Source organism: Myotis myotis, unplaced genomic scaffold, assembly GCF_014108235.1.
Source record: "Myotis myotis isolate mMyoMyo1 unplaced genomic scaffold, mMyoMyo1.p scaffold_m19_p_2, whole genome shotgun sequence".
Classification (NCBI taxonomy): Eukaryota; Metazoa; Chordata; class Mammalia; order Chiroptera; family Vespertilionidae; genus Myotis; species Myotis myotis.
This window is the reverse complement of record NW_023416324.1, coordinates 157,506,215-157,519,475: the sequence shown is the minus strand read 5'-3', so window position 1 is coordinate 157,519,475 and position 13,261 is coordinate 157,506,215. Positions and strand designations below refer to the sequence as shown.

The 13,261-nt window shown below is 43.4% G+C and overlaps 1 protein-coding gene across 2 annotated transcripts in view; it reads left to right on the top strand.

The window, feature by feature from the left end:
• HGD (homogentisate 1,2-dioxygenase) overlaps positions 1 to 13,261 on the top strand; it is a 46,590-nt gene that overhangs the window by 16,660 nt on the left and 16,669 nt on the right. For both annotated transcript variants that reach the window (XM_036351522.1, XM_036351521.1), the window contains exons 5-7: positions 9,628 to 9,687; positions 11,402 to 11,493; positions 12,628 to 12,662. In XM_036351522.1, the coding sequence (XP_036207415.1) occupies positions 9,628 to 9,687; positions 11,402 to 11,493; positions 12,628 to 12,662 (187 nt within the window). The remainder of the gene's footprint in view (positions 1 to 9,627; positions 9,688 to 11,401; positions 11,494 to 12,627; positions 12,663 to 13,261) is intronic.

Genomic DNA, 13,261 nt, shown 5'->3' with positions numbered 1-13,261 from the left:
CCATGGCCCCTTAAGATAACTATTTTAAATGAGTGGTTATTTAATAACTAGGGGTCAAGTGGGGAGTCTCAGTGTCCCCGCCTGCTCATGTCATCCATACCAGTCACTTAAGCCTCTATCACCTTAATACAGCGGTTCTCAACCTGTGGGTCGTGACCCCTTTGGTGGTCGAATGACCCTTTCACAGGGGTCGCCTAAGACCATCCTGCATATCAGATATTTACATTACAATTCATAACAGTTGCAACATTACAGTTATGAAGTAGCAACAAAAATAATTTTATGGTTGGGTCACAACACGAGGAACTGTATTTAAAGGGCCAGAAGGTTGAGAACCACTGCCTTAATATGTCTTCTTAGATTTGATCATGGTTATGTGGGCAACAGTGTAGCCCACTTATTTTATATTTTATTTAGGGTAGGGGGGTTAGATTTTAAACCTAGCTTTTAAGGAAAATGTGACTCTACTGTGAGTGTGATATGTAATATGTGCAGTATTATCCTTTTATTATATATCTTTATTTCTATGACTACTATTGTCACATTTTATTTAACATAAATATATCCTTTTATAATGATTATTTGGGGGGATACAGATAGCTTCTCAATGGGAGCTAACCTTGTCCTGATAGAATTTTTTTGGTTTTGTCTTATTATAAAGATAATAGACACTTCTAAAAACTCAAATGATGTTAAATTAACAAAATAGGAAATGGAAGTCTCCCACCATAGGTGAGAGTCAAGTATGCCATTTGGGCATGTTAGTTCATTATTTCATAAATTGTTAACATAAATTGAGAGGGAAATTTGAGGCAACTGCATTAAAAAGCATGAGCTAATATGGAGGTATCAAAATAGCTGTATCAAAGGTTTCTGCTTACTTTCTAGTAGGTTCTCAGTACAAATTTATTTCCTCCCCGCTACCCAATGTGCCCCATTTAAACCTTTCTTTGCATTTCTCCTTGAACGTGTTACCTTTCCCCATTTTGAATTCCTTCCAACACTTTCTATATGGTGGCCACCAAATGAATTTCTTCTCCAATATTCCCCCTGCTCGTTTTTGACCTGTGCCCACATACTTTGGGATGGATGTTCCCCAGAACTCAACAGTGCCTCTGTCAACACCAGCCCCATCCAGGTAGCAGTTCATCATCTCCCTCCTCTGTGATTCACGTCACCCGCCATCCCGTGTCCCTTGCCATGGTGCACACACCCTGGCTGTTCTTGCTACATTAATGCTTTTGTCTTTTCATTTATACCTTCTTGACAAGTTAATATCTCTTTCCAATTTGGTGCTTCATTAATAACCACAGCAATTTGCATTCATCACTTTTCCCCCTCATAACCTCTTCTAAATATATATTCCAGACTCCCACCAAGAAAGTCTGAGAAAATTATAGTTAGGTACCTATCTGACAACCCTTCCAGCTGAAGTCTGTATGGTAGGTATGTCTTCACCTGTCACAGATCAAAGCAAGTGATTCATCAGCTCCACCAAGTTCCCATCTTAGTCATCTCTGGGTATTTAAAGATCTGAGAATTACCTAATGTTTTCTCCATGAGAACATCATGGGATATGCTATCATCACTGTTATCTTTTTGATACCCTGCTCGGAAAACTGAGGACTATACCCACAAAACATTCGTTTTCTTTTAGTGTTTATTTAATGAATTATTTAAGAATTAATGTAAACTCTTTTTGAGTATATTTAGATTTAGCCTGTGGACAGAAGTTCAATCCACTAATAAATTAGATAAGAAATATACCTAATTGTGTTCATCATTCACCTCCCTCTAATTTCTGGAACCTCATCATTTAACAAACAAATCTGCATCCAATTTTAATGATTTTACAGATTTCAATTAGCTTTCTTGAATCAGTATTCTTCCTGAAAGTCAGAGTCCTTTAAAGTTTATCTTTTTTTATTACTACATCCCCAACCTCTTGATGGTTGGAAAGTCAGACTCTTGACCCAATTAAGCCTCAGCTGAGGAAACTACCTTTTAGTTCTCAGTATAATTTGAACTAAGTGATAAACACCTCAATGCTAATTAAAGACTACATCATAAAGTTACCTTCCTTTGTTACATGCAAATTATAACAAATGTTTCAAACACTTCTCTAATTTGTCAGACTGTTTAGGTCTCACAATCCTAAAAGCCTCTTTCCTCCAAAACTTCTTGGGTTCTCCACCTCTTTAAGTTTTTAACTCTTTGTAATTTATCCTGCCCTGACTAGTCTATTGAAACTATTTACACTTCTTTAAACAACATTAATGCACCCCCATTATTAATATATGTTTTTATTTAAGACTTATATAAAAGTGTCAATGACCAATAATCCCACCAGTGCAGAGTTAACAACTTCTAATGCTTTGGTTTCTTTCCAGTCTTGTTCTTTGTACATAAATGTAAATAAATGAGGTCCAGGATCCCATGCAGCCGGAGACCAAAAACAATTGAAAATAACTTCAAGCTTCACTTGTTTCTCCTGGAAAAAAATCAAGAAGACCCACTATATGTCCCACAACATAACTTTTTAAAATCTCCTTTCCCCAGTTTTTCCCAGACTCCAGCTCTCTCACACTCTGAGATCTATGCCTTCATCGTCTTCACAGACCTGCAGGATCCAGCATATGCCTTCTTTTAAAGCAGAATGACTAGAATTTATTGATGATATTCCCTGATAGCTTGGATCCCATCAGCCTGCAAATAGACTAGATATCATTTCCCTAAATGCACTCATGGGCGTTGGCCATCAGTGCACTGCATGTTGCCCTGTTCAGCCCTTTTAGATAGCCTGCTAGCTCTTTTACCAGTACATCTCCATCAACTTGTATTTCACCCCTGAGAAAGATGTTGGAGCTGTCTGCAAACCAGATTATTTCATTGTGTCTGTCCCTTATTTTCCATTGTGTAAGAATATTAAATGGGACCTGTGTCAGGACTTATTCCTGAGGGAACATTTCTGTTTATGTTTCTCTTCCAAAGTCATTTCTACTTATGCATTTCCTTGTTTTCCTATCAGAAAGTGTCCACACTCCCAGGATCTTCTGTAATAGGTTCCCCGGGGGGCCGAGACTGTACTCCTGTTTATCTCCAGAACCTAGCATAAAACTTGGCACACAGATAGGTTCAATAAATCATTTGAATGAATTAATATAAAAAGATTGCACACAAAAACGTTGACACTAAAGGACCTCAGCAGGATTCAGGTCCCAGGAGGCCGGCTGGGCCAGGACAACTCAGCACAGGAAGAGCATAAATAAGGTCAGATTGGAAGACCAAGCACAAGACCATTAAAAGGAGGCAAAGCCTGGGTTCAGGAACCAAGGAGATCATGGATAGTTTGAGAAGCATATCAGGACAACCTGGGAGCAAAGGGAATAGGATGTAGGTTACTAAGAGAGTCTGAGAGTATTGGCATCAGGTTTTAGTAGAAAAATACTACTTGGTCTACACCAGTGGTCGGCAAACTCATTAGTCAACAGAGCCAAACATCAACAGTACAACGACTGAAATTTCTTTTGAGAGCCAAATTTTTTAAACTTAAACGATATAGGTAGGTACATTGTTAACTTAATTAGGGTACTCCTAAGCTGGGCTTTGCTAAAAACGTCCTCAATCTGATTGAGGTACATTCGCTGAGGTCGACCCCTTCCAACTCTCCCATCCTCAGCTCCTGCATGAATCGCGCACCCACCCTGTGCTGCTATCCCGCGGCCCACCTGCACCACGTCTCCTGTCACCCGACCAACTGAACACCCCCCCCACACACTTCTTCTAATGCCACTTCTTCAAAATAGACTCGCCCAGGCCGAAAACCGACTTCTGCGCATGGGCCATGAAGTTTCAATCGCACTGTACGTGCCGCCCAATCGTGGTATTTTGTGGAAGAGCCACACTCAAGGAGCCAAAGAGCCGCATGTGGCTCGCGAGCCTCTGTTTGCCGACCACTGGTCTACACCATCTGTGTTTTCACTTCTAAAATAGAGACAATAGCCCTAGTCAGTTTGGCTCAGTGAAGAGCACATCAGCCTACGGACTGAAGGGTCCCAGGTGCCATTCTGGTCAAGGGCACATGCTCAAGTTGCTGGCTTTATCCCCAGAAGGGGGCGTGCAGGAGGCAGCTGATCAATGGTTCTCTTTCATCATTGATGTTTTTATCTCTCTCTCCCTCTCCCTTCCTCTCTAAAATCAATGAAACAAATATATTTTAAAATAAAATAGAGACAATAATAATCATAGGAATCTCAGAGAGTTGTGATAATTAAATGTCATCCAACAAATATTTACAAAGTGACCACTATGTTTCATGCTCTTATGCTGGGTGCTGAGTAATGGATTCAATGCCCTTAAGGGAAAGGCCAAATGGGAATCCAGGTTTTGTTTGTTGGATTTTTTTTTCCATGAAAAAAATGTTATCCAAATCCCATGAGGGCTCACCTTTTTTGTAGCCCCATGATAGACTTTTGAAAGCCTAAATAAAGTACAGTGACTTGTAGCCTCCTTACTTGTACTCTTGTCTATTACTCAAAAGAATTCCAAAGAACTCAAGGTCTGATTTTTCTTCCACACCAATCATGCTACCTTTTTCCTCAAATTGCTGAGGCATTCAGTGAGTTATTGTTTTATTTTATTAATTTCCCCACCCCCACCCCACCCCCACCCTAGCCCCAGCCCCTGCCACCTTCCCTATTCTGGACTAAAACTCACTGTAGTGGATTACCCTAGGCCTCTCCTAGCCACAGCAGGACTAATAAATGCTGACACAGTGTAAGCACTACTATATCTACAAGTTACTTCCAACCTCTTGTGTAGATGGTACCGACTTCTAATGATATGTCTATCTCTAACCATCCAATGGTGTTGAGAGGATCTAACTCACTTAATCTAAAGTCCAGGGCAATTTTGTAGTGAATCTCACTCAGTACATCAAAGAATCTCGGTGTTGAAAAGTATATTTGAATCATCCAGTCCAACTCCTGATCTTCTGACCCAGAATAACCGAGATCAATTCTCTTGTTTTCTTCTTCTCACTGGGCATGAATTTCAAATCTTGATAATTAAATGTTGCCACTCATTCCAGTCTTTCTCCTTTGGTAACCTTAAAAAATATTTTATTTTAACTTTGAACTCCCTCAAATTATTTTTGATCACCTCATTTCTAGTAAGGAGAGTTTATTTTCCAATAAAACTTGTAGAATACAGCTGCAACATATGTGAACCAATGATAGAACTGAAAGGAGAATTAGATGAATCCCCAGTTATAGTTGGAGATGTCAACACCTCTCTCCCAATAGTTGATAGAACTGGCCAAAAATGAGAAAGGATATGGAAGAATGGATGGGTTTTTATATTTATAAAGAATTGACTTACATTTTAGAAATAACCATTGTACTTTTAGAAACATTTATCAATCTACTATTGCCTGAATGTCATTTTGACTTCCAAAAACCTCACAAATTTGCTTTAGTCTTGTTCTTTGAGATATTACTATCAATGTTCTCAGTATCTTATATTTATTTATTCAACCGTTCACCACAAAGTTATTAAAATCCACTAGTGTCAAGATATTGCATCGAGTCCTACAATGGATTTCATTGTTTTTAAATGTTTAATAATTAAATTTTAATTATAAAATTACTAGAGGCCTGGTGCATGAAATTCGTGCGGGGGGTGGGGGGGTCCCCTCAGCCCAGCCTGCACCCTCTCCAATCTGGGACTCCTTGGGGGATGTCCGACAGCCGGTTTAGGCCCGATTCTGGGAATCAGGCCTAAATCGGCAGTCAGATATCCCTCCTACAATCTGGAACCACTGGCTCCTAACTGCACACTTGCCTGCCTGCCTGATCACCCCTAACTGCCCACCCCCTGCCAGCCTGATCACCCCTAATGACCTCTGCCTGCTGGCCTAATAGTCCCTAACTGCCCCCCCCCCCCACCGACCTGGTCACCCCCAACTGCCCCCCCTGAAGTCTGGTTGCCCCCAACTGACCCCATGCCGGCCTGGTCTCCCCATGCAGACTGCTGTTCAATCGTTTGGTTGTCCCGCACTAAACCCCCTGCCGGCCTGGTTGCCCACGCAGCCTGCTGTTCTGTTCGGTCATTACTGTTACTGTGATGGCATCTTGGACAATTTGCATATTCCTCTATTATTAGTATAGACTAGAGGCCCGGTGCACAAAAATTTGTGCACTCAGGGGGGAGGGGGGTCCCTCAGCACAGCCTGTGCCCTCTCGCAGTCTGGGACCCCTCGGGAGATAACGACCTGCTGGCTTAGGCCTGCTCCTGGGTGGGAGAGGGCAGGCCTAATCCCTAGGTGCAGCCCCTAGTCGGGCCCAGAGCAGGGCTGATTGGGGAGTTGGGGCCCTGCCCCCTGTCATGCACAGAGCAGGGCGGATTGGGAGGTTGCGATGCCACCCTCAGTCATGCTCAGGGTAGGGCTGATTGGGGGGTTGGGGCACCGCCCCCTGTCACACTCAAGGCAGGGTCGATGGGGAGGTTGCGGCGCCACCCCCTGTCAAGCACAGAGCAGGGCCAATCAGGGGGTTGGTCGCTGCCCCCTGTCACACACAGAGCAGGGTCGATCAGGGGGTTGGGGAGCTCCCCCCTGTCATGCACAAAGCAGGGTCAATCAGGGGGTTGGGGAGCTCCCCCCTGTCACTCACAGAGTAGGGCCGATAGGGGAGTTGGGGCACCGCCCCCTGTCACACACAGAGCAGGGCAGATCAGGAGGTTGGGGCGCCGCCCTCTATCACCCACAGAGCAGGGCTGATCAGGGGGTTGGGGCGCCGCCACTGTCACACTCAGGGCAAGGCCGATGGGGAGGTTATGGCTCTACCTCATCACACACAGAGCAGGGCCCATGGGGGGCGGGGGGGTTGGGGCACCGCACCCTGTCACACACAGAGCCTCAGGGTGATCAGGGGGTTTGGACGCTGTCCCCTGTCATGCTGATCCCAGTCCTGGGAGGCATATTACCCTTTTACTATATAGGGTAGAGGCCTGGTGCATGGGTGGGGGCTGCCTCGTTTGCCCTGAAGGGTGTCCTGGATCTGGGTGGGGGTCCCCACTGGGGTGCCTGGCCAGCCTGGGTGAGGGGCTGAGGGCTGTTTTCAGGCTGGGACTGAAGCTCTCAACTGCTCCTTTTTTTCTTCTTCTTTTTTTTTTTATTCTGGCCCACCTTTAGCTCTGAGGCTCCAGCTCTTAGGCCTCCGCTCCTGAAAGCAGGTATCTGGTTTGTTTCAGTTCTATAATCGAAACACTGTATCAACTCCAGCTCTGAGATCCCGGGCTCGCTGAAAGCTGGTTTCTGGGGTTTTGTTTAGCTTCTATATCTTACAATGTTTCTTAAACTGCAAGCTCAGAGGCCGGCAAGGCAGGTGGGGAATGTTGCAGTCCTCCGTCACTGAAGCAAGCAAGCCTCATGTTCAGTTTAAGTTGCCTGGCTGCCGGCCGCCATCTTGGCTGGCAGTTAATTTGCATATCACCCTGATTAGCCAATGGGAAGGGTAGCGGTCGTACGCCAATTACCATGTTTCTCTTTTATTAGATAGGATTATATTGATAAATAGGAGGTTATTTATCAATAATATATAGTGTGAATAAAATAAATGATTAAAAAGTTATAGGACTAAATCAGAAGCTCTTCTCTGAAGTAAATTATGGTATTATAGCTTTTCTTACATGTAAGAAAAAACACAATCCAGGGAGAGGAAATGACGTGCCTGAGCTCACAGAATGAATGGGAACAGAAGCAGTAACAGAACTCAGGTCTCCTGGTTTAGCCCAATGCACAGCCCCCTTTGGATCGGGGGTAATTGCTCCACAGCATGCGATTAAGTTGAACATCTGGAGTTGGCAGATGGTTCTGTCCTGTGCTCCATGGACTTTTCCTTTTTATCCTTTCCCCAGATCTCCCTCCTCACATTCAGCAGCATATCACACCAAAGCTCCTGGCCAGAATCTTGCCTGAAGATTCAATCAAAGCTTGCTTCTTCTTCTGGGCACTGGGTTTGATAGAACCACCTTGCAGTCTTTATCATCCTTCATGATATGCTGAATTTAGACCCTGTACAATCTGCTGCCATCAGATCCAGCAGATAAACTACTCCTCTCCCTATACCATCTCTATCATTTGAAGGGCACCCCTTTTTGCATTAGGAAAGGTTCTTTGAGGCCACTGCTCATCCAGGATGTGAGCCCTATTAAGTGCTTCTCTGTGGCCCTTCCTGATGTCTGGGGACTATCCTCCTAGCTCAGTGGTTCTCAACCAGGGGAAATTTGTTCCCCAAGTGACATTTAGCAATGGAGACACTTCGGATCATTACAACTTAAGAGATTGCTACTGCATCTAGTGAGTAGAGGTCAGGGATGCTGTTAAACATCCTATGATGCACGGTACAGCCCCTCACAACAGAGAATTATTCGCTGCAAAATGTCAGTAGTGCCAAGGTTGAAAAACGCTTTCTAGATCCTTGCTCTCAGGTTCCCTCTCTTTTCCCAGGAAATATCATCTTGAATGAATTAGTCCTAAATATTTTCCTTCTTTCTGAAGCATGATTTCAACAGCGTTCCCCAAATCAACATTTTACATTCTTTTTAAGTAGTCCCAAAATGTGACCCTCTGTGTTGCTTTTAAGAAATAAAGGCTGCTGTGTGACTGTGTGAATCGGAGAGGCAGAACAATCCCAGCGCTGCCTTTCCATTTGCTGCTTGCTTTCCCCTCCCCCAATCCCGACCATGACTGCCTCTCTGAAATACAGAATGAGCTGAGCCCAGTGTCTTAATGGGCCCTACCTAGCCAGTAGCACCATTCCTTGGGGTGCCGTTCGCCCCACGGAGTGTCCCGAGGCTGCTAGGTTTATCAGCTGCCAGCCTGGCTGGGTCGGGCCTGCTGCCAGATTGATTGATAAGTATGGGGCTGACTCTTTGAGTAGGGCCTGCACCTGCTGGTTTTTCTCCCCACTTCCTTAGATCACTTCATTATTAAATTAAAGATTGTTGTGATTTAAACTGAACTGTCAGGCAGCCTGGGGACAAACGTGGGGTTTGGTGGGAAAAAAAAATTGAACCTGGTACTGCATTTACCAAATTCAATCTCGGCTGGGTGCTTTTTCTTTCACTTCAAGAAATAATTCAAAACTCCAAGGGCTGGCAGGAGAAGTAGAACCTTCTCCTGCTGTGTCCGGGGCCCACACAGAGAGGCTGGCGTGCCAGCAAAGGGAGCTGATTATAAATAGCATTAGAAGCAGCATCGGTCAAAACTCACTGGTGTGCCTGAGCCAAATGGTAAAAGAAATAAACAGTTTCTGAAATAAGAAGCAATGGTTTTTTTAAAAAAAATTTTGTAATTCAAAGTGCTAATGAACAAAGACAATATATATGCATATGAATTAAACACACACACACACACACACACACACACACACACACACACACACCAACTGAGCCCCTTTAAGGAAATGATGGATAATTATTAAATTTAAAATAACAAAAATCACAAGTAGTCAGAACCTTGCAGGGAGCAGCTGTCCTTTTTCTGTGTAATCGGTGCTTTTTATTTAGAAAGTCTATGGTTTCCCCATTGTGAAATCATTTTTCTGTATGTGTATTTTTTTCCAGCTTAGATGGAAACCATTTGAGATTCCAAAAGCATCTCAGAAGAAGGTGGACTTTGTGAGTGTAAGTCAATGCTGCCCACACCTTCCCACTGCTCCTTCTCTCTTCCGCCGTGAGTGATCCAGCCATTTGCAGGCTGAATGCCAGGCAGAAGCAGCCTTAGAGGCGGGCAGCCGGCACAGCACCATCTGCCTCTGCTTTCAGCACTGCCCATTGATGTCTTACTTACAGGCACCATCTCCCCTCTGACACCAAAGGGCACTCAAGGGCTATTTACAACATCTCCCAACAGCCAAAGGAAATTGAGCTTTTACCTTCCCAGGTTCCTTTGTTTTGGGGAACAAAGACTCCTTTGGTAGTCTGGTGAAGCCTGTGTTCTTAAATGCATAAAATAAATTTCATAAAATGACAAAGAAGCCGATTATATTGAAATACAATGATGAAAATATTAAAATAAATTTGGTTTGGTTTATAGTAATAAGCATGCTTCCTTATTAATGCACTAAATCACAAAATCTATGAGAAGATCTAATAACTCTGGTTATTAGAAGTATGAGTATAAATGATATTTTGGTATATCTGTAACAACTCTAATGTGATGTAAAATGATCCATGATTTCTATCAGTGTCAAGGTCACAGGCACCTCTAATACTGCTGTAGTTTGTTGCTTATGTCCACATTAATTGAAGGAAATGATAAATTTCAGTCAGAGATTAGTGAAAACAAATATATAATTTGTTTTCCCATTCAAATTCAGAAACTCTCTGAAATGATCCCCTGAATAGGATCAACTCAGGCCAGCAATTCTGGTTAGGACAATGCTGATTAGAAGTTCTGCTTGGTAGTAATAGGTGCTGAGAGTATAGGAACACCTGTGCTCAGAGCCAGGCCTATCAGGGAGGAAGAGAGGAGCTGTACGGAGGTGGGGCTCAAAAAAGCTAGTGGAAGATTCTGCAGGCCAACCTCAGGTCATGGTTTACGTAGGCAGAGTCCAGATGTCCAGCCATAGGCCAGATTGTTTTATCATGTTGACCTCCTCACCCACATTAAATGCTCAAACCCTACGTAGACTCATCTAAATAGCCCCAAACTTGGAAATTGAATTAAAATACAAAAAGAAGTCCTCCACCCCGTGTGAATCATGGATAACTGGAGGAACAGAACTCTCTCCTTGTGGGCTTTCAGGGTACAGGTTTGGGGCGGAGGGCAGCTTTAGATGGCCTGAGTGTTACAGTTTCTTGGACTGTGGATGATCAGCAGAGGGTTACAGTTGGTCAGAGCGCTTCCCTTTGCCTTGTTCTGGAGAGATTAGTGCTGACCCTATTCCTAAGCAGAGGAGTGCCCACATGGTCTGGTGTATTTGAGGGGCATTGACTGGTGCCTAATGGTGCAGTCTTCCTCCCCAAGCCTCCTGGACATCTGATTTTACCTCCAATAGAAACTTTCCTTCAGGTTGATCTAAGTACAAAAATGATGAAATGCTCTAATCAATTGATGCTCTATAAGTTCATCTGATGCAGCAATTAAGACAATCCATGGCAGGTAACTAAGGTGAACCACCATGGCAGGTAACTAAGGTGAACCACCATCCACCAAACATAAGTCAATGAATTTTGGACTCCCCATAGATAACCTGAATCCCAAATGTCCCACTGGTCCCAAAGGGAAGACACTTGTACTAGAACTTTGTCTCATGGCCCTCAGGTACCAGGAGGAGGGGCAGCCTCTTAGGTACTATTCATGTTCACTCTTCCTTTTTCTTTGGGTCTCTCCCAGGGCCTGCACACCTTATGTGGAGCTGGAGACATCAGATCTAACAATGGGCTTGCTGTCCACATTTTCCTCTGCAACACCTCCATGGGGGACAGGTAAGTGACTCAGTCCTGAGGTAGGACAGCCCCTTTCCCCAAAAGCTGCTGACCAGAGGGTAAAATCTGGATTGTTGTTTTTGTTATTGATTCTTCCCCAGGGCAATGTTGACATGCACTTATTAATAATGGCAATAGATGAGTAGTTTTATCTTGATAGACTCCTGTGACCTAAACAAGAATGTCACATAACAATGCAAATCAAAAAGGGACAATGGGACACTGGAAAGAAGGAGTAGTCCAAGAGGCATTTTGGCTTTAACCAGATTTGAGTTAGAATATTCTTAATTCCTAAAGTTCCCAGGACTATTCTTGAGTCCAAAGTCATGATGCATGGTCAGCCATTAGGACCACCTGTAGGTGACAGGTCAAGCGGACAGACTTTGGCTTCAGCTAACAACTTTGTAAGCTTAAAATTCCTAGATAGAGGAGCTTTGATATTGGATTTTTTTTTAATCAGCAAAGTATGTAAATGACATTCCTGCTTTTTCTTTGGGAAGCAGAATATCAGAACCATTTTTGAACCAGACCACGTGTCCAAAGGCAATTCTACTCTTCCTGGGTGACCTTGGGCAAGACGTTTAACTTACCTGAACCATGAATCAGGCCCAAGATCGAAGCCCTATGACAAGGCACAGGAGCTGTCCCTTTGGGTCCAGCTCATAACGGCACCTCCTCTCTTCCCACTTGAGCCTTCATTCGGTTCTTTCCACCTGCCATGTGTCCTCCTGCCTCAAAGCATTTGCACATACTGTTCCTTCTGCCTGGGATGTTCACCTCCCTACTCAAACCCTTGCCTCGATGATTCCTTCAGATCGCAGGTCAAATTTCCCTTTTTCAGGGAAGCTCTTGCTGATTCCTCAAGCTAGATCATGTCCATTGTTTTTTTCATTTCCCTGGGCTTAACTTTCACAGTGCCATTACAGTTTACGATGAAATAGTTCTGTTTGATTGCTGTCTGACTTCCTACTAGACCCTAAGCCTCATGAGGGCAGAGATTGGATAATTTTGCACACAATTTTATACCTAGTACTAAATCTGGCAGAGCAGGTGCTGAACAATAATTTGTGCAGTGAATTAATTTGTCTGGGTGATGTTAAAACAGGAAATCACAGGAATGATTCTATGTTTCAGATGCTTTTATAATTCCGATGGGGACTTCCTGATTGGTAAGTTTTGAAGATTTCAGACCCCTTCACTGTGAATTTAGCTCTAGTCATAAGCTTCCTTTTAATTTTATACATATTATTTCCCTTCATCCTTCAATCTGTCTTATTTAGTGGTCTAAGGTCTAAAGACAATTGGGGGTCTGGAAAAGATTCCTCTTGTACCTCAGAGCCCTTACTCTATGTCCTGGTCTCTCTGATTTTGCCCATTTCTGTTGGGTCCTCCTAATATGGGAGATCTGAGCAGCTGAAAAGAAATGAAGAGCAATACCAAGATGAGATTAACTTATTAAGATGACTCTATTTGCCATCATACCCACCCAAGAAAAAGCTATCTGTCATTGATAACTGCAATTTAAACACAGATTTTCATGAGAGCCCTAAACTGGAATGTCAGTTAGGGATTTATCTGGTCTGCCCCTTCTTTTTGATGGCTTTAGTAGAAATATTTTGGAGTGGACACTTTGGCATAGACATTAGACATGCAAATAATAGCCTTCTGCTGGAAGCATCAGAAATAGGTGATTTTCTGTCCTATTTCAGTTGCCTTTTTTGGTCAATCCCCAGAATTGTGCATATTCAGGATCCTTACTTGACAACTA